Below are 21759 nucleotides of genomic sequence, written 5' to 3'. Positions count from 1 at the left end.
AGAAAAAAAAATAGTCCATTTGCAGAGCGATATCTTATGAAAATTGTGAAGGACTCCCCTACCACTTGACATCTCTGGCCCCAGTTCCCTTTCTCTTCATCTTTACTACATTTTCAGAATCCATCATCCTTTGTTCAGTCTGTAAGTTTGAAGCTTAGCTTTTTCTGTGAGGCTTCATTTCTTTTCTTTTCTAAGATTTATTTATTATGTGTACAATGTTTGGCCTGCACATGTGCCTGCACTCCAGAAGAGGGCACCAGATCTCATTATAGATGGTTGTGAGCCACCACGTGGTTGCTCGGAATTGAACTCAGGACCTCTGGAAGAGCAGTCAGTGCTCTTAATCTCTGAGCTATCTCTCCAGCCCATGGGACTTCATTTCTTTTCCTAATGTCTTTACTTTATTTTTAGGGGACTGGAAAGATAGTTGAGTGGCTGAAAGCACTTAACGCTTTTCTAGAGGGCTTGAGTTGGCTCCCAGCACCAGGTAGGGCAGTGCACGATCACCTGTTACTCCCGTCCTAGGGGACCTGACGGCCTCTTCTGCTGCCATGAGTACCAGAACACACGTGGCATGAACATAAACATAAATAAATTTAAACTTAATTTTTATTTTTTAATTATGTGTAAGTGTACGTGACTGTGTGGGTGAGTTGTTGGTGCCTTATGAGTCCTCGCTGAAAGTCTAGTCACAGTTGGCTATAAGCTGCCCAGCATGGGTGCTGGGAACTGAAGACAGGTCCTCTGGAAGAGCAGCTAGTGCTTGCAAATCACTGAGCCATCTCTGCAGCAATGTTTCTGTCTGTGAAGGACTTTGCCTAGATGCAAAACTGGTCACGTTAAATAAAACTGCATGTTTTTCTATAATCTGAATTTTGTTAGCTCACATCTTAAACTTAGAGTAAAGTTTCTCTTCCCTATGGTACTTTACCATCTTACTGAGTTGTAATCACTCTTTACATGTGGTTGGGATTTTTACTCTTTCATGTTTTTAAGGAAGTATAGGAGTTGTGAGTTATATATTCCTCCTGGCAATCCTTCTCCCTGCTTCCTCCTGCCCCCATTATTTAAAACGTATAACTGTAAGCCACTGAAGACTTAAGTTTGGTTGGAATTGATTCTTTTTAATGTAGCGCAGCCCTTCCCTCCTCTGCTGCATACAAGTGTAATCTGATTCACACACCTACACCTTCATCAACCTGGGATTTGTTTTTATGATGCCATAAACCCTTTGCTCCCATGGGAGGAACTGTAATGTCCATGACTCTGCCGATTTTGGATTCCTCGTTCATGAAGCTGTAATGGTTTCTAGGGTCTGTATTGTTTTCCCCAGATGTTATACCTTATCTGTTACCAACTTCTAAAATGCTCACTTAGTCGAACAAACTTTCATAGGGTATACAGTCTTTTAAGATGTTAAAAAGAAGTCTGTCGATGTTATATAAAAAGCACCCCTTGCACACTGAAATAAATGGCCACTTTAATAGATACCACACCAATGTTTACATACACTTATCTGAAAATTAGAGGACAATTTGTGCATGTCACATTCATATTACTATCCATATAAGAACAACTACATATAACCATTTATTCAACTACACCAGCATAACACACAAGGTTTCTGTTTGCTTGCTTTAGGCTTCTCAATTAAAAGGAGACATTAATTAAATAAAGTAAAAGGCCACAAGATCATTACTAGCAATATAAACTTTAAAAAATTATTTTGAAACGTCTAACATTTTGAGTTACACTTACAATAGTCTATTTTCAAAAATCATAAATTATAAGGGTCACTGTCAGGGTGAAAATATATTTTTTTATTTTCTAAAATTGCTATTAGAATTTAATATTATTCGTTTTATTCTTCTCCTACGTGGCATGTTGGAAAGTAAAAATATATCTAGCCAATTCTGTGTATTGTGCAAGTTTAAGAGAGGGCACAGTTTGGGAGCAGACAAACTTGTGTTCAATTACTAGCTTTTCTCCTAGTCCACGCTATGTGACCACTGGTCAACTACCTCTTAGTGCTGGAACTAGGATGCGAACTTAAAATGTATCATAAATACTAAATGAGAATGAGCTTACTTCTGCATTTTCCACAGGGTAGCAGTAGCAAAATATCAGAATCTTACATTGCAGTGTGAAAAACTAAAAATACTGGTAAAATCAACAAAAACATCAATTTATATGGAAAATCCACTTTAAATAAGTAAACATCTCATCAGGAATAAATTTTCCTACTAAAAGTTAGTGCCTACACTATCCTGATTTTAAAAATAAATACTAAAATATGATAAAATGGTGAATGATTAAGGACTTTTGGTTTTATTTTGTGCTGCTGATACAAAAATAATGGCTATATTTAAGGCTTATCAAGTGATTGTAGTTGCCCTGAACCAATTTCTATCCTTGGTACCGTGTCATCAGGTGAGACAGACAGACCCACACACAGCCTTGAAGGCCCATGACACAGCACTCATGATACCTGACGGCTGAGCCAATCAGCGCCTCCTTTCTGACTCTAAGCCAAGGTTTACGTGGTGGCACGTATGTGACAGCCCGCTTCACCTGCCTTTAAGAATGACCCGCCTTTTTTATACAATCACAAACCCGTCTTTTTCATGCTAAATACATGGTACTTGGAAGAAATGGGATTCCAGAAAATTAAATGTATATGGTCACAAGGAATAGGCTAGTCTAAATAGCAATTCTTGAAACCCTAGGCTCACATCTTTTTTTATTTCCCAGCTTCCCTCCAAATCTGACTCAAAAATCCCCTCTGCCAGGAAATTTCCCCTTACCCCAACTCCACGCCCTTCCATGTATCCTTTACCCTAAGCATAATTTACCTTAACGTCAACTTCCATATATTATTTTTCAGTTTTGGTGGACTTTAATTTCTAGCTATAATGTAACACCTTCAAATTTCCTGCATTGTTTAAACCCAGTGCTGTGTATGTATGTGTGTGAATGTATCTATGCCTGTGTGTCTATGTATGTGTACACACACGTGTGTGTGTGTGTGTGTGTGTGTGTGTGTGTGTGTGTGTGTGTCTACTTAAAGAATAAACAATGTAAAGATCCTTGGCATTTCCAGGGTAAAAAAGTTATGTAACTTGAAATAAACAAGAACTGTTTGTTTTTCCCTAGTATTAAATGATCTGATTTCCAAAAGTAGATCCGTTTGGCCTAGAATATCAATAATAAAATGTCAATAATAAAAAGGGAGTGGGAAACTGCTTCAAAAACTTTTATGAAATATTCAAAAAGGCTTTTTTGATAAATCATTATTAAAAGCACCAAACCCAAACATTTTACCTAATATCTCTGAATAGTGGTCTAATGTTTTCTATGACATAGGAACATAGACTTGTTATCATTCAAGACAAAGAAAACTGAGCAGGATTAGGTGTTGTGAATCAGGATAAGAAGGCCTTTTGCTTTAGTTAATAGCTAATGCATATATTGCAATAAATTTAAAAGTTCTTTTGTGGTACATATACAAATATATTAATTAAAGGAATTGTTTACATTTAGATGGCATAGGTATCAGGAATTGTTTTGGTACTGTAAAACATGACACAATACTTAAGTTGCTATTTAACCAGAAAATTTTTGTTTATAATAGCTATTAATACTAAAATAGGATATAATAAAAAAATTATTCTCAATGTGTATATTTTCAAATTTGCCTGACAGTGTCCTTTTAATAAATCTGACAATTTGTAGTTAGATTACATACATTTGAATTTCATTTTTATGACTGAAAATATTACACAATAACACACAACAACAAACAGTAGCTTTTTTTTAAACTAAAGCACTCTGCAATTTATATTTAAAGCTTTGCAATAGGACAAAAATTCACTATACTGTTCATAAGTTAAATTATATAGCATGTTATATGCCTTACACTGATACAAAATAAAAAGTGAATGTAAAAGGAGGCATAAAATCCAGGCTCACAGATATGAGCTGTTGTAGCTGTCATTCAAAACGCTAGCTTAGGTTGGCTTCTACATTATTTTTGAACCCAAGACACGTCATCTTTAAATAAAATACAGAGATAAAATCAAGTGTGAAGTACAAACAGAACTCCATATGATCTCAGGTATCCAGGGAAGTAAACTAAAGAGCAAGGGCAGTTCTTTGTGCAGCTGGGAGCACATCCCTGCTGCCTGGGTCACCCCAGAGCACTGCCACAGCAAATACTCTGAAAGGGCTGCATTGGCCAATTACAAGTTTATTTACGTGACTTCTTCTTTGGGGGTGGGGGTGGGTGGCGGGGGGGGGGGGGGGGGGAGATTCTAAGCTAAGCCTCTGCTTTCCTTTTGGCTTCCTCATTCTTAATCCTCTTTTTCTCTGATATACAATGGTGATATAAAAACACTTTTGAGATGCTCACGAATAACGACAAGGGAGCGGGGGTTAATTTACACCGTTAACGCAAACACAGGATCCGTGCAGACTCTAGGGTGAGGTCCTAGGATTGGTTACGCGGAGAGCTAAACTTGCGAGGGATCTCATGGCGAAAGTAGACACTTTGTGGCATATCCCAGCTTTTGAAATATAGTTAGAAGCTAAGCGAAAGAGCCTCTCAGCACCAAAGGTATTGAAGTGCCCCGGAAGCACCTTCTCCACAAGCCCTCTGTCTACCAATTCGATGAGACGTTCACAAGTTCCAACATAGTCACTTATCCTGCTGTACGGGAGCCAGTCAATCAGTGATCCATCATACACCACGTCGCCGCTGAAGAGAACCTTGCGGTCTTTATCATGCAGGCAAATACTGCCTCTGGAGTGACCTGGCATGTGCATAACTGTGAGCTGCCTGTCGCCAAGGTTGATCACATCCCCTACAAATAAAAACAGAAGTTACCCGATAAATACATGACTGGGTTTGACTTTAATCATTGGGGGAAAAAAGAAAGGAGGAGGAGAGCACTAAATGGGTTTTTGAGGAAACTGAGAACCACATCAGTTTTACTTTCATTCCACAAAGTCATGTATGTTCAGGCTTTTGAAATTTTGTTATTTCATAGCATATGAACAAGACGCTAAATTGAGGAACCCACTAGATGGAAGAAGGAGCTATAAACTAAAGGCATAGAAAATCTAATCAGTGATTTATAGCATAAAGCTGCAAATCTGAATACACTGACATCCAAGCACAATGGACATTTAGAATCCCAAACAGTCATGATTAGAGGCGAATCTCTCTATAGCCTATTATGGTTAAGATGCCAAAAACAAAACAAAACAAAACAAAACACACACACACACACACACACACACACACACACACACACAAACACAGAACAAGGAACACTATTAGAGCTGTAAGAGAGATGCCAACTGGCATACAAAAGCAAACACATAATAATACCACACCTCTCAACACAGCTAAATGTCATGAGAGCATGATGCTATATTTCAAGTCGTTAGGTAAATGTCTAGCCAAGATATATAGCAAGGCAAGGCAATCTTTAAAAACCAATAGATAAGGCTATTCTAAGACCTAAACAAGTGAAATAGCCCAGAGAGACTATCTCGTGCATGTGGGGGTGCAGCCTGGTTTGCACTGGAGACTTCCAAGATGTTGGATATACCAGAAATGTGGGGTATCTGCCCAGGAGAGTTGCAGATGGGATGTGGAACCAGGTCAAGAGAGGGAAATATGGTGCAGTCGACAGAGATGAGATGAGTGGGAGACGGGAAGCGTCCTCCAAGCCACTAGATATCAGATATAAAGCTACTGCATCTGGAGTTGGTCCTGCTGGTTTTCAGTCTTGCTTTGGTAGGGTAGTTCCTCACTACGCCCTGTTCCCTGCCTTTAGGAAGGGTGATATATATTCTGCGTCGTTGAATGTTGGAAGTTTGTGCTTTGCTATTTGATTTTGGTTTTGTTTTGTTTTGTTTTGTTTTTTGGTTTAGTTGGTTTTTTGTTTTGCTTTTTGAGACAGGGTTTCTCTGTGTAGCCTTGGCTGTTCTGGACTTGCTTTGTAGACCAGGCTGTGAACTCACAGTAATCCACCTGCCTCTGCCTTCCGAGTGCTGGGATTAAAGGTGTGCGCCACCACTGCCTGGCTTGATTTTGATTTTATAGGGGTTTCCAATAACAGGTTGCCTTGAGCCTCAGAAGAGACTTTGGACTTTAGAATTCTAAACGTTGTTGAGGCTGTGGGAGACGACGGGGGATTTAGAATTTGAACTGAATGCCCTTTGCATTATGATACGGCTACAAGCCTGTGCGGTCCAAGGAGTAAAATGTGGTAGTCTGAATAGGAATGGCCGCCCCCCAGGATCATATAGCTGAATGCTTAGTTCAGATATATGGAACTTAGTGGAACTGTATGGGAAGGATTAGGAGGTGGGGCCTTGTTGGAGAAGGTGTGGCCATGCTGGAGGAGGCGTGTCACTGGGAGTGGGGGTTTCTAAAACCCAGAGAGTAGTCCCAGTCTCTTTCACTCTGCCTAGTGTATGCAAATCAGGATATAAAAACTCTCGGCTACTGATCTAGGGTCACGCCTATCTGCTTCCTGTCATGGTGACCGTGGACTAACCCTCTTTTATAAGAGTTGCCTTGGCCACAGTGTCTCTTCACAGCACTAGAACGGTGACTAAGACACAGTCTTCTTATGTAGCCCTGGCTGTCCTGGAACTCCCTATGTACACCAGGCTGGCGTCCAACTCACAGAACCAACCAAAGAAATATTAAATATGAGAAACGTTTTCAACCTAGTAGCAGTACAGAAGATTGACATGAAAAACATCAGATATTTTAATACACCGGTAACATACTTATAAAGAAGTCAGGGGAAAAAAAACGACTTTTATAACGAAACCTTTAACATACTGAAGAAGAAAAAAAAACTGAAGACGACATGGGCGGTGGGGAAAGTCCTATGTTAGTTTCTTTTTCTGTTGCTGCAGTCACAATACCCCGACAAAAGCAACTTGAGGAAAGGTTTACTGAAGCTCTGTCACAGTACAGTCTGTCATAGTGGGGAACTAAAGGTAGCAGGCACCTGGAGCATCAGGCCCTATCACGTCCATAATCGGGAGGCAGGGAGAGAAAAAGGATGCTGTTGCTGCCAATCAGCGGTTTCTCCATCTTATCTATGTAAGTTCAGCATTCCTCAGCCCAGGGAATGGTCCTGCCCACGAATACGATGGACCTTCCCACATCAGTGAATGCAGCCAAAATAATCCTCCACAGGCATGCCCAGGGGTCCATGTCCAAGGTGATTCGAGACTCTGTCAAGTACCCCAGAGACGCCCAAGCTTACGGACTTTAAGAGTTGTGATGATGACCACGTTACCGATAATGACTTAGAGATTTAATGCAAGCACTATCAAAATACAACTAGTAGCGTTTGTCACAGAACCACAAGAACAATCCTAAAATTTATACTGAAGACAAGAGACTTTAAGTGGCCCGTGCACTCTTGAGCAGGAAGAACAGTGTTGACATACCACATCTGGTTTCAAGTTACACTCCAAAACAGTAGAAGCGATATCAGCATTTAATGGCACAAATAGACATGAGGCCAATGAGAGAAAGCGGACGGTCCAGAAATAAACACATGGAGCTGCCGCAGTCTCATTTTCAACACATTTGCCAAAAATATACTTTAGAAAAGAAAAGCCTCTTCAATGAATCGTGCTGGAAAAGGCAGGGTATTCACAATATTGACAGGTTGGGTGACTTTTCCTGAAGAAACATGACCAAACGTCTACTAATCTTCAGATAGCAGGGACAAGGGGCCATAGAAAGCATTCCATCTGAGTTCAACTCGGTGAGCCAATGAGCTTGTTGGAGTTATTTACAGGAGCACGGGGCACTCAGACATCCCATGCCTGGCAAGTCTGACCCAGCCTGTGTGATGCCCTCGCCAAGGCTGCACTGACGAGTCCCACCTTATACACTCTACACCCACCAAGAGCACATGCAGCCATGTGTGTGGGTGCAGCAACAGAAGGGTATGTGAGGGGGATCCCAGGCTTCTCCTTGAAGGGACATGAACATCCCATCACCATTACCACAGAACTGGCCATCACTGCATTGTTTGCTTATTTCACTGCAATGACCATGAGACTACCGGGTAGGTCCCAACGATCTTTGCGCCATGGTAGCTGATGGTCATGTTACCTCTGAGGAAATACTCCTTCCTCAACACCACACTTCCAACAGTGAAAAATAGATTTCCCCCTTCTCACTCTGTACAAAATACATTCAAAACGGATGTTGGGTCACTGAAACTCTAAAACTTGTAGAAGAATTTTCACAGAGCCACTGTAACTGGCATGAATTCTGGAGTGATGGCACCTAGGCTTTGAAGCAGCCTTTTGTTAACAGTCAGTGACTGTTATCTGAGGTTTGTGGAGTTGCTCCTCGGAGAGCCTTTGTACAACACACACACACACACACATTTGTGAAAAGAGTAATAATTGGTTTAACTTGTGAGATAAATAGGATTTTCTTATATATACAAGTGAGCTAACTATAATAAATTAGTATAACATATTATATTAATAGGATAAAAGAGAGCTGAGCGTGGCAACTCACCCATAATCCCAGCACTCAAGTGTTTGAGATCCAGTTAGACCAGCACTGTTCATTGAAGATGCTATCTTTTTTCCACTGTATGGTTTTGGCTTCTTTGTAAAAAAAAAAAAAATCAGGTGTCTAGCTGTATGGGTTTATTTCTGGGTCTTCGATTCAACCCCATTGATCAACCAGTCTGTTTCTATGCCAGTACCATGCAAATTGTTTTAAAATTACTATTACTCTGTAGTACAGCTTGAAATCAGGGATGGAGATACCTCCAGAAGTTCTTTTATTGTACAGGATTGTTTTAGCTATTCTGGGTTTTTTGTTTTTCCAAATGAAGCTAAGAATTGTTCTTTCAAGGTCTGCAAAGAATTGTGTTGGCATTTTAATGGAAATAGATCCGTATTTATCACCCTGCATGAAACTTGAGTCCAAGTAGATAAAAAATCTCAACATAAAATCAGATACACTAAATCTAAGGCATGGGGGACAACTTCCTGAACAGAACATCAATAGCTCAGGCTCTTAGATCACCAATTAATAAATGAGACCTCACAAAACTGAAAAGCTTCTGTAAGGCAAAGGACACTGTCAACAGAACAAAATGGCAGCTGACAGACTGGGAAAAGATCTACAAGAAGCCTACATCTGACAAAGAGCTAATGGCCAAACTTTATAAAGTCAAGAAATTAAACACCAACAAACCAAATAATCCAGGTAAAAAATGGGGCACAGAGTTAAACAGAGACTTTTCAACATAATATCAAATGCCCTTAAAGAAATGTTCAATGTCCTGAGTCATCAGAGAAATGCAAGTCAAAATGACTCTGAGATTCCGTCTTACACCTATCAGAATGGCTACTACCAAAAACTCAAGTGACAGCACATGCTGGTAAGGATACAGGGAAAGGGGAACACTCCTCCACTGCTGGTGGGAGTGCAAACTTGTACAGCCACTCTGAAAATCAATCTGGTGCTTTCTCAGGAAATTGGGAATAATTTTATCACAAGACCCAGCCATACCACTCCTGGTCATATACCCAAAAGATGCTCCAGCCTACTTCAAGGACACTTGATCTACTATGTTCATAGAAGATTTCTTCCTAATAGCCAGAAAAAGGAAACCACACAGATGTCCCTCAACTGAAGAATGGATAAAGAAACTGTGGTACATCTATACAATGGAATACTACTCAGCTATTAAAAACAAGGAAGTCATGCAATTTGTAGGCAAATGGATGGAACTAGAAAAGATCGTTCTGAGTGAGGCAATCCAGACCCAGAAAGACACACATGCTATGCACTCACTTATAAGTGGACTTTAGCCATAAAGTACAAGATAACCATACTACAATGCACAGACCCAAAGAAGATAAGTAACACGGAGGACACACAGGAGGATGCTTAAATCTCACTCAGAAGGAGAAAATAGAAGACAGTGGAACCGGTTAAAGAGAGAGAACAGGGTAAGAGATTGTGCATGGAGAGAAATGAGGGTCAATATCAGCCGGGGGCGGGGGGGGGGGCCCACGGGGAGGACAAAGGGCTTGTAAAGAGAAGAGAACCTTGACTGGAGGCTTCTCTGTGACAAGCTGGGGACCTAAGACAGGGTAGCCTCCTGGAAGGATATAGGAGTAACTGTAGTTGAGACTCCTAGTAGCAGAGGTCATGGAAACGGAAGGGGACACCCTTTAACTAGATATGACTCCTAGTGGAAGGAGGTGAGCACCAACCCACCCATAGAAACTTCAACCCAAAATTTACCCTGCCTACAACATATGTAGGGACAAAAAAAAAAAAAAAAGCAGAAATTGAGGAAACATCCAATCAATGCCTGGCCTAACCTACTCCATGAGAGACAGCCAACCCCTGACACTATTAATGATACCCTGCTATTCTTGCAGATAGGAGCCTAGCACAGCTGTCCTCTGAGTGGCTCCACCTCTGAGCAGCTGATGGAAACAGAGGCAGTGACCCACAGCCAAATATTGGATAGAATGCAGAGTCTTGTGGAAAAGTCGGAGGGAAAGATAGAAAGACTCAGAGGTGACAGGACTCCATAAGAAGACCAACAGAGTCAACTAACCAGGACCCTGTGGAGACTAAAGTACCAACCAAAGACCATGCATGGACTGGACCTAGATGTAGCCAATGGGCAGCTCCATCCTCACATGGGTCCTCTACTAAGAGAAATGGGGGCTGACTCTTGACATGGATTTAGTTGCCTGCTTTTCAGTCACTTTTGTGCTAAGGGCACCTCCACAGGCCACAGGAGAGGAGGATGCTCTCGGTCCGGATGTGATTTGAGGAGCTGGGGTGAGCAGGAGGAGGGGTTCTCCTTCTCTGAGGAACAGGAGAAAGGAGATAGGGAAACAGGGAGGGAGGTAGGGCTGGGACGAGAGAAGGGAGGGGGCTAGGACCAGGATGTAAAGTGAATAATTAGTAATAAGAAAGTTTGAAGAAGCCGGGCGTGGTGGTGCCCGCCTTTAATCCCAGCACTCGGGAGGCAAATGCGGGCAGATCGCTGTGAGTTCGAAGCCAGCCTGGTCTACAAAGTGAGTCCAGGACAGCCAAGGCTACACAGAGAAACCCTGTCTCAAAAAACAAAAACAACAACAACAAAAAAGTTTGAGGAGAAAGCAAACATTTCATGTTAGTTTTGGGCTACATGGAGACTGTTCCTAAAATAAGGAGGATGAGGAGGACAAGGAGCATCAGGTGGTGCTGATGGTGGTCGGTGGTAATAGTGTTGGAGAAGGAGGAGGAAGAGGAGACAGCCTTAAAATTATCTCAAAATAGACACCAAAAAGAAAAAAATAAAATAAAAATTCCTGAAACCAGTCTGGGTGTGGTGGTGCATGCCTGTCATCAACAGCACTAGGGGAAGCAGAGGCAGGTGGATCTCTGTGAGTTCAAGGCCAGCCTTGTCTACAAAGCGAGTCCAGGACAGGCAAGGCTACCCAGAGAAACCCTGTTTTGAAACAAACAAACAAACAACAAACAAAAATAAGTAATAAAAAATTCATAAAGCCCTCAGCAAAGTTCCAGAAAGGAGACATAAAAAGAAAAGCCCTGGGCTTGATAAAAGGTACGTGTGGAAAACCTATAGGTCGGGAGGCGGAGGCAGGCAGATCACTGTGAGTTCGAGGCCAGCCTGGTCTCCAGAGCGAGTCCAGGACAGCCAAGGCTACACAGAGAAACCCTGTCTCGAAAAACAAAAACAAAAACAAAAAAAGAAAGAAAAGAAAACCTCTAGGTAGTTTTTCTTTCAACAGTAATGACCAAGACCTTAGCCATTACGATAAGACAGGAAAATGGAAGTAAAATCACAATATTACAAAAGAGGAAATCCTATGCTGTCGGGGGTGGGGGGGTGGGGGGGTGTCTCTGTGACCCCTATCGCAGTAATGATCAGCAAGGGTTAGTTGGCTCCAATACCATTCAGTAGCTGGTGTTGGTCCAAACATCTAGCCCACATAGTTTGTTTTGGCAACTTTAAATACTATACAATTTGGAGACCGTTTCCTGATGGTAATGACCTCAATCCTATGTACACAGCAAAGCTTAAGACATGATTACATCAAAACTCTCAGTAAAGTACAAGTGACATTTCCCATAAAGAAAGGTTCTATAGACTAACCGGGGACACAGGATCATGATAAGGGTTCGAGAAAGGACAGCGCCAGAGACGGAGTCAAATGAGCTCAGACAAAGGTCTGGGGAGGGTTGGTATGGCCTCTGCACACAGGTAATGTGAAGGTCACCAGGCTACTACCCACATTGGTTCCCAGCCTTCTGGGCAAAAAGCACAGTATAGATCTCTTTGTTTGGAAAGACAACCATGTGTGTTTAACATTCCTGGTTTCCCTAGCACAAGGATCTGCATGCCTCCTACACCACACACACACACACACACACACACACACAAGACTTAGAGACAGAGGAAGGTCAGGATATAAACTGCTGTATTTCTATATACTACAAACAACTATCAAACACTAATTTAAAAATTCAAAACATCACCAAAAAGAATAGTCAGGCAAGGATGAAGAAAGCTTTCACACATAAGCAGGCATGGGGGTGCAAAAAGATACAGAAGCACAGAGCTGAAGGCGCCAAAAGAACTTTGGTTATCAGTGTAGTCATAGAACATTTATCTATATGGGGGGGGAGGCCTCATCACTGTCTCGTCATCCTGTCTGGTCCTGATATAAACCTCAGCATTGACACTGTTAGTGAGACATGCCCAGATCTCTCCAAATTCTATTCTCAAGGTCAGAATCCTTCTACTGGATAATGACTCCAGATTTAAGGTCCTTGGTGTCAAGTATCATCTGCTCTGCTCTGCTCTACCACAAGGTATCTGAATACGCTTCCCATATGCAAGGGGATGTGCTCAGGCACAGCGTTTCACGAAAGCGTACAGGGACCAGTTACCTATGATGTCTTCTCTTCCTCCCTTCCATCCTCCTTCCCACCCCATCTCGACTTCTCAAATGCCCTTTCCCATTTAAGCATCCTCCATCTCTTTTCTAACTGCAGTTTGTTTGTTTACATGTATATGAGTGCTGTATCTGCATGTACACCTGCATGCCAGAAGACGGCATCAGATCACATTATAGATGTTTGTGAGGCACCATGTGGGTGCTGGGAATTGAACTTAGGGCCTCTGGAAGAACAGACAGTGCTCTTACCCACTGAGTCATCTCTCCAGCCCCTCTAATTGCACAGGTTTTTTGTTTGTTTGTTTGGTTGGTTGGTTGGTTGGTTTGGTTTTCTGAGACAAGGTTTCTTTGTGTAGCCCTGGCTGTCCTGGACTCTCTTTGTAGACCAGGCTGCCCTCGAACTCACAGCAATCCACCTGCCTCTGCCTCCCGAGTGCTGGGATTACAGGCCTGCACCACCACACCTGGCTAATTGCAGTTTTTAAATACAAGAAACACACATAGATTTGAAGTAAGGTTTTAAAAATGTAAGAGACACTTCCTCGTCCTATCCTCCACCGCCAGTGTACCTCTCAAAGGTCACCATTTTAAGTAACTTTAGCCCCTTCTTCTGATAGTTAACTCTAGAAAATACAGTTGCCTCCAAGTAATGATTTACCACACTTTTATTAACATATACACTCCAGTGATTTCATGCAGAGAATTCTATTGATTTAAAACAGTTATGCTACTGATTGTTTTCTACATTTTTAGCTTTTCTCACTCTCCATGACTGCACACTGTGTATTTCTCCTCTTCTCACCACACAGCCATCTGAAACAGTCATTATCAGGGCACCCACTCCATCATCCCGATGCTCTGCTGTAAGGGGGACATCCCTGTGGCTTCCTAAGTAACAGCATGTGGGGAAGGCTTTTTGTGGGTGCTTGGCTGACAGTGGCATGGATACAGCTTTAAGACGGGGATGATTACTACTCGAAAGCAAAATGTCTGCTCTAAACTGGCTCTGATTTCAATATCTGACCCTTACTTAAACCTCTCAGTGCTCTGATTTTTTTTTTTTTAAACAATGTTTGACTTGGGTGTTTTTTCTTCCCTGTCCTGGAAACCCTGTGGGGTCCTTCAGTCTGAATGCACATTTTTGTTTGTTTGTTTGTTTTGCTTTTTTGTTGTTGTTGTTGTTGTTGTTTTGTTTTGTTTTTTGAGACAGGGTCTTTCTGTGTAGCCTTGGCTGTCCTAGACTCACTTTGTAGACCAGGCTGGCCTCGAACTCACAGCAATCCGCCTGCCTCTGCCTCCCAAGTGCTGGGATTAAAGGCGTGCGCCACCACGCCCAGCTGAATGTTCATCTTATTATACCTGAGGGATATTTTCTTGGATTGCTTATGCACTCTACTTCCACCTCACTCAATTAATCTCTGCAGTTACTACTCTACTGCTGGCCTTTCCCACTGCTCCTTCTTACCTACTCTTTTGTCCTGAGGTTCCATTTTATCCTTCTTCTCCTTGTACTTTAGTATACTCATCTTCTGCAAAGTGAGTGGTTATGCTTTTTGTTGACAGTGTTCAGTTGCTCACTGTTAAAGCATCCTTGTTGTCTCGAGGATACCCATCCAGTAGCTTTGCTTATTTTTGGACAATGTTGATGGTAACATCACCTCAACTTTCTTTCTTTTTTTAAAGATTTATTTATTTATTATTACAGATACAGTACTCTGCCTACATCTACACCTGCAGGCCAGAAGAGGGCATCAGATCACATTATAGATGGTTGTGAGCCACCATGTGGTTGCTGGGAATTGAACTCAGGACCTCTGGAAGAGCAGACAGTGCTCTTAACCTCTGAGCCATCTCTCCAGCCCTCACCTCAACTTTCAAGTTGATTTATGCTAATGTTAAGAGATTTGATCTCTCATTAGCAACTTCAAAGAGAAACCTTGTCAGAAAGCCTGTCCCTGAGGCATCCTTCTGTTGATGAAAGGCAACTTTCCTATTACACTCAAAGCATTTGGTCCAGTTTTCTTTTCACACTGTCAAAGGCTCAGAGCACCACACGCCAAGAGTACTTCTCCAGTGCCAAAAATGTTGGGATTTACCATGAACTGGGATCTGGGAAACCAGGGTTATAATCCCGATTTCTCAACAGTCTAGTGGGTCTCAGGCAGAAAGCCTGGCAGTCTGTTGAGGAGAATAAAGGAAAATGGCACCTGAGGCATACACAGGGGCTTTGGAAGCAGCCTGACGGGGACCAGGCCAAGGATGGCAGGCAATCTCCATACTGGCATCTTCAGCCTATTCTCAGGGTCAGATGTCCCAGATAATAAGTCTCTGATTTCTTACCCCCAGGTGGGACTAAGGAGGCTTGGCTCTCATTCTCCTGAGACTCTCCTAAGAAATGTACATGGCAGGGGGGAGGCTGGAGAGATAGCTCAGTGGTTTAAGAGCTCTGTCTGCTCTTCCAAAGGTCCTGAGTTCAATTCCCAGCAACCACGTGGTGGATCACAACCATCTATAATGAGATCTGGTGCCCTCTTCTGGCATGCAAGTTCACATGCAGGCAGAACACTGTATAAATAATAAATAAATAAATCTGAAAGAAAGAAATGTACACTGAATATTCACACATTCATTCCCTGATCTCCTTGTTGAATCCCTGAGCTCCACTGCACTGAGCACCCCTCAATTAAGAAACCCCCTTATTCTCCATCCCCCAAGAATAAACAAGCTGAGTGGGGAGATGGCATTCCTCTCCGAACAGCTCTATGGCTTGAGGAGCTCCTTAAACGCTTACACCTGTTTCATTTGTGTTAGTGTTGCCTTCATCCCCACTAAAGGCCCAATAATGAATTGGCTCATGAGACACAACTGTTCCCTCAGTCACATCCAAGATAGTTCCCTGGACCAATGTAGACTTCTACTTCAAGCCATGGTCTCTACATAGTAGGTCTAGTTTCATGGAGGAGGCGTTAGGTCCCTATGGGGAAACCAGGCCTTGTGTGAAATGCACAGCTGTCTCTTTGAAGAGAGCGATGTATATCCTGTCTTCTGCCCAGAGATCCGGGAACGGATGTGGCAAATAGCCTGGTGACCTTTATGCTATCTGTGTGGCCAAGCCACGCTGGCTCCCGGAGACCCTTATCAGGAACTTGTTTATCTAGAGCCTGTTTCCTCAGTCTGCATCTTTATGGGACATGTCACTTGTACTGTACAGTCTTGATGTAGTCACATCCTAAGCTTTGTTGTCCACAGGGGATTGAGATAATCGCTACCAGGAAACTCTTCCGCCCCCAAATTGTACTGCACTTAAATATAGGAGGATTGAGATGTGACCGAAGAGCAGTTCTAAAATAAACTACTCAAGTCAGACTCTCAAAATCGGAACCAATACAAGCTACCAAGTTGTGTTAAGCCAGTGGCTCTCAGTCTTCCTAACGCTGTGACCCTTCAATATGGTTCCTCATGTTGCAGTGACTCCCGACCATAACATTACTTCATTGCTATTTCATAACTCTAATTTTGCTACTGCTATGAACCGTAATGTAAATATTTGTGTTTTCCACTGGTCTTAGGCAACCCCTAGGGAAGGAATTTTTCGACCCTTAAGGGGTCTTGACCCACAGGTTGAGAACCACTGTGTTAAATGGAACTGCCTTCTCTCTCCCAGATGGACATCCTGCTGGGCCTTAGTGGTCACAGAGATGCCCACAGTTCCAGAAGGTTCCAGGAGGGAAACAAACTACATGTCTGCTCGCCCTATTCTGGTATATGCAGTTTTTGTTTTTAATTTCCATAAATGGCGTAAGTCTACCTGAAACTACTCCTCTTCCTGAGGTAACTTAGGCATCTCTGAGGTGACTTTAAGGCCAACTGGTCAGATTTGGATGATGAGGACAAAGGGAAAATCAACTGAATATTGTGAAAGGTAGATAAAGTGATGTGTTCTAGTTCAAAAGGCCCACTGCTCTCATCTTATGGGAAGATCCTATTCACTCCTAGTGCATGGGAGGGTTTTCCATCAAGACTAACGCACTAAGCCGGGCGTGGTGGCGCACGCCTTTAATCCCAGCACTCGGGAGGCAGAGGCAGGTGGATCGCTGTGAGTTCGAGGCCATTCTGGTCTACAAAGTCTGTCTCAAAAAACCAAAAAAAAAAAAAAAGACTAACGCACTAGATGAGCTAGCTAGCCTCTGTGACTTTGACTTAGAAGGCAGCATTTATTTATAAGGTGCTCTGTCTGCCTCTACACCTGCAGGCCAGAAGAGGGCATCAGATCATATTATAGATGGGTGTGAGCAACCATGTGGTTGCTGGGAATTGAACTCATGACCTCTAGAAGGGGAGTCAGTGCTCTTAAGGACTGAGCCATCTCTCTAGCCCTAGAAGGCAGCTTTTACGTTAGAGATGCAGTGCAGATTTCTGCTTCTCCGTGACCGCAGATATCAGTTCACCTAATGAAATGGAATGACTTGCCTACTCGTGTGCTAACCAAGGCTGTTCTGTTACAGCTGCAAGTGAGTGTGTGCAAACGTACATGAATTTTTAATATAAATAGCTTACAGACATCTGGACTGTGTTAATACCGCATTAGCAGCCCACATCATTCAGAAGACAGGAAATTAATCCTCATGAGACGAGAGTGCGGGAGGCATCCATCTCTTGAGGAGAAGCAGCTTTCCCACAACAAGGTCTTGTCAGCCGCCCTCAAAACAAGGCTCAAAGCACCGCACGCCAAGAGTTTACAGTATTTTTCCAGCTCCAAAAATGTCAGGATTTAGCATGAACAGGGATCTGGGAAATCAGGGTTATAATCCCAGTTTCTAACCACTATAGTCCATCTCAGGCATGCTATTCAGCCAGTTTCTCCTCTACAACAACAATCCCTACCTTTCTTAAAAAGAACTGCCAATGTGTGCGTGCGTGCGTGCGTGCCGCTGTCACCTTGCTGGCCTCAGTTCTCTCCATCCAACACATGGGACTTCATAGTCATGTTCACGTTGTCACACTGGACAGAAAACACTCTTACTTTACTAATCCTTTTCACTCGTTCCCCGCTGTTCTTTTACCCTTGACTTCCTATTGCTGACAATAATGAGAGTGAAAAATAAAATAAAATATTTTTATACAACTTAATATATTTTTATATTAATGTAAATTTTTGTTTTTGTTTCTTGAGACATGACTTCTCTGTGTAAAAAGAGGATGTTTTTAATTTTTGGTGGCCTTAAACTTTTGACCTTCTGCCTCAGCCTCCTTAATCCTGGGATTATAGGCTTGTGCTACCTACCTTTCAAATTATTTCCTTTTTTCCTTTTCTTTATGGAACTCACTAGGATTAAAGATACGTGCCACCACACTTGGCTTTTTTTTTTTTTTCAGGCTGGGTGCCGGGATTTAGTTTGATTACTCATCAAGTGCTTGGGATTTTTATCCCTGAAACCATCAATTTTAAGAAAAAAATATAGTAATAAAAATGTATCTGATGTAAATGCATATTTTTGTTTGTTTTCAAGGCAGGGTCTTACTATGTAGCCATGGCTGTCCTGAGAGTCTTTCTGTAGAGCAGGCTGGCATAGAATTCCCAGAAATCTACTTACCTCTGACTTCTGAGCATAAAGGTGTATGTCACCGCAACAGGCTTCTAACTGTCAAAGTATAGCCTTTTAGAGCAGCTCTAAAAAGAGAAATCTTCACATTTCAAACTTGAATGAAGGGACCTGTTAGTTGGCTATAAGGGCATACAATCTCATACTTTTTTTAATACTGTACATTATATCCTGTGGGATAAGTGTATTTCTGTAAAATATCTTATTACTGACATTGCTTAGTTCTTAGAAAGCATCATTATAATGCAGTGCCTGGATGATTTTTTAAACGTTATAGGGCAGTGTGTAGCAGTTAAAATGACTAACACGCAGAAAAAGTGATTTTTCATAATCTACTCACAATTATCATAGTGTATCTCAGGGGTAGAATTCATGTGTATTTGGTGTGCTTTCATCTACCACGCCTTGGTTCAAGTCCCAGCTGTGACCACGGCTCTGCTCGGCGGACTCTATTCAATCAGAAGTCTCTGGCCTCACTTCACAAGTGTTATATGGATACAATTTAAAAATAAATCAAACATACATACATTTAATTATATATACGCATACATATGTGTATATGTATATAATTAATATATCAAGTACTGCCGTTGTCACTATTAGTCCAATTACTGCAGATCCTACACGGGGAGAATGGGGCTGGGGCCCTACTCTTATTTTGCTCTTTTCTGTCAATTCACCAAAGAGAATGAAGTCAGCGTTAACACACATACTTTATCCACTGGAAATAAACCTCTTATTGATCTTTCTAAGACTTGCTCTCATCCAGACCAGATAATTTGTCATAATTCTACTTTTCTACGTTTATGTTCACTATCAAGCTGTCCTGTGTGTGTGTGTGTGTGTGTGTGTGTGTGTGTGTGTGTGTGTGTGTGTCCTTGTGAGACAATAAAGAAACAAACCCATCTGAAAGGTAAGGATGCATGATAAGGCTGGAACCACAGCAGCTCGCTAGCTTGCTAAGCCTACAGGTGGGAATAATAGGCACTCCGCAGTAAGCAAGAAAATCAAGCCAGCCGTTCGTTCGCAAAGCACAGAGCATTAACACTCTTCCCGAGGCGCCATTCCTTAAAAGCCTACTCGTTACAAAAGCTGGAAATGTTCGGCCAGTGCTTGGGAAAAGGGTGGAAAATTACCAGTCACACGTCTCTGCAGTGTTACTACTGTAGCCGACATAGGGAACTGACTGGGGGTGAGGGGTAGGGGTGGTGGTGCCAGCATTCTGAGAGACAAGACACACAGTTGCAAAGAAGGGCTCCTGGCAGGGAGGGCTGCCAGGGCCTAGGCTCTGCTCAAGCCCGCTTTCACGCAGGAAAGCTGTGTGACACACAGTATTCCCGCATGCACCCCAACAGTGCCAGAGTGGCCACAGAGGTCTGCAAGACATAGCACACGCTATCCATCACCCCCCGGCCCCCTCCCTCAGCGACAGCGCGCGCCCGCGGGGGCCCATTACCATCTTGCAGAATGAGGGTGGGCTGTACCGCCTGCACTCGGAACTGCCTGGCCCTCCAGCCAGGGCTGGGCGCCCGCACCACCTCGCTGTCAGAAAGCCAGGTCACGGTCTCAAAGTTGTCCCCTCGAGCGAGGGCCTCCGCCTCGGCGCGGTGCACAGCCACCTGGTCGAACTGGTAGAGGCCGCCGGAGTGGTCGAAGTGCACGTGGGTGGCCACGGCCAGCAGCGGCCGGCGCCCCGCATCCTCCTTAGCCCCGCAATCCTGCAAGAGGCCGGAGGAGTAGAGGTACTCCGGGAGGCTGCGCAGCCCCAGGCCCGTGTCGATCACCACGTCCTGCTCGGAGCCGCGCACCAGCCAGATGTTGGCACGGTTGCCCGACTCGTAGAAGCGTTCTTGGATCCAGAAGATGCCATCGCCCAGAGACTTGTGGGCGTACCACTCGAGGGCGGACATGCTGCTGCGCAGGGGTGCGGCCGGGTGAGGTGGGTGTGCCCCCCGCACTAACAGTGTAGGACCCGGCGCTGCCGCAGTGTGCGGCGATCTACTCTCAGCCCAAGGAGGAGGCGGGTACGAGGGGCGGGCGCGGGGCGGGGGGTGGGGGTGGCGGAAGGGAGCGCGGATAGGACACGGCGACACTGCCCAAGATCGCCTGCTCTGCGCCTTCTTCTGTCGGGTCCGCGGAGCGCAAAGGCTGCGCGCCAGGCTGGTGCCGCAGCTTCTGCAGCCGCAGCACCAAGGCGGTAACGCGCGGGCCGCTGCGGCGGGGCGGAGACACGGGGCGACACTGCCCTTTTCGGGGGGTCCCTACTGCAGAGGCCCGGAGAGATGCGTGGGAAGCGCCAGCACCGCCCCCACAAGGGCAGCCGGCGCTGCGCACTCGCCGCGGGAGCCCAGAGTGAGGCCGAGCCAGTTGGAGGCTGACTACGGCGCCTGCCAAGGGCTAAAAAGCTCCCTTCCGGGGGTGTGGCCTCACCGACAGTGGGCGTGGCTACGAGTGGGCTTGCCAAGCGCTGTGGCCGCGTGCGGGACTGTGCGCGCTCCTCCGGAGGTGGAACCCGTGGCTCCTTGCTGGTTCTGCCGCCCGCACCCCTACTACCTCGGCTGCACGGTGTGCCCAAGCCTCGAGACTTTGTGAGCAGGTAACAGGAAGCTACCCCCGAACTGGTCTGGAGGTGAAGAGGGTAGACGGGAGGAGATGGGGCACGTGGAGAACCTAGTGGCCGGGGATCCCGAACCAAATTCATCAAAGCGCCCGTGGAGTGACTTTGGGAGGTAGCCCTACCTCCCCAAAGCTTGCTGCTGCCTTCTAAACCTTTTAAAGTCTTGGTAGCCAGATCTTCCAGCGTCCCACTAGGGGTATTCTCAGAGAGATAGAAGGGAGTTTACTGATACTAGAGTCGACTTAGCAAATCCATTTGGCGGCAGATTGCTGTTAAGGGCATACTATTCTGCTTGTTTTCTTTTTCTTTTCTTTTCTTTTTTTTTTCTTTCTATTTTTTGTTTTTCTTAACCTTTGACACCCTTGATAGTGGGGAGAGGGATTGTTGATAGGACTTTTCTTTCAAAAAGGAATTCTAAAACCCCGCTGTGTTTTGGGTGGGTCTTTGCTCTTTGAAGAGATCAGAAAAAGTTATAGCTTAAGTAAGGAAAGGCTGATTGATCACTTTGAGGGGGACAGGAAAAGTGGATGAATGACT

At 43.9% G+C, this 21759-nt stretch overlaps 2 protein-coding genes and 1 long non-coding RNA gene across 4 annotated transcripts in view; 1 reads left to right on the top strand and 2 right to left on the bottom strand.

The window, feature by feature from the left end:
• LOC311609146 overlaps positions 1–21759 on the bottom strand; it is a 1107741-nt gene that overhangs the window by 841785 nt on the left and 244197 nt on the right. The window lies entirely within an intron of this gene.
• MBLAC2 (metallo-beta-lactamase domain containing 2) lies at positions 1461–20524 on the bottom strand. The gene is made up of 2 exons (XM_084801647.1): positions 20062–20524; positions 1461–4859 (listed from the first exon to the last, which is right to left on the bottom strand). Exons 1-2 carry the CDS (start codon positions 20513–20515, stop codon positions 4474–4476), a joined length of 840 nt encoding a protein of 279 aa, XP_084657773.1. The 5' UTR covers positions 20516–20524; the 3' UTR covers positions 1461–4473.
• The window catches only part of POLR3G (RNA polymerase III subunit G), a 37305-nt gene continuing 36065 nt past the window's right edge, over positions 20520–21759 (top strand). The window contains exon 1 of one of the 2 annotated variants that reach the window (XM_084801649.1): positions 20520–20629. The gene's annotated coding sequence lies outside the window, so the exon portion shown is untranslated. Of the gene's footprint in view, positions 20630–20658; positions 21202–21759 lie in introns of those variants that run through there. The other variant, XM_084801648.1, reaches the window with a different exon arrangement.

This window comes from Acomys minous (assembly GCF_964271855.1).
Source record: "Acomys minous genome assembly, chromosome: 11".
NCBI lineage: Eukaryota > Metazoa > Chordata > Mammalia > Rodentia > Muridae > Acomys > Acomys minous.
The sequence above is the reverse complement of the archived record's forward strand: the minus strand, read 5'-3'. Positions and strand labels throughout refer to the sequence as shown.

Bases quoted from the DNA above. Each gene is read 5' to 3' on its own strand.
- MBLAC2 (XM_084801647.1), bottom strand. From the start codon at position 20,515: ATGTCCGCCCTCGAGTGGTACGCCCACAAGTCTCTGGGCGATGGCATC. The intron at 4,860-20,061 runs GTAATGGGCCCC...TTTTATTTGTAG, and splicing joins CACCCTCATTCTGCAAGATG to GGGATGTGATCAACCTTGGC.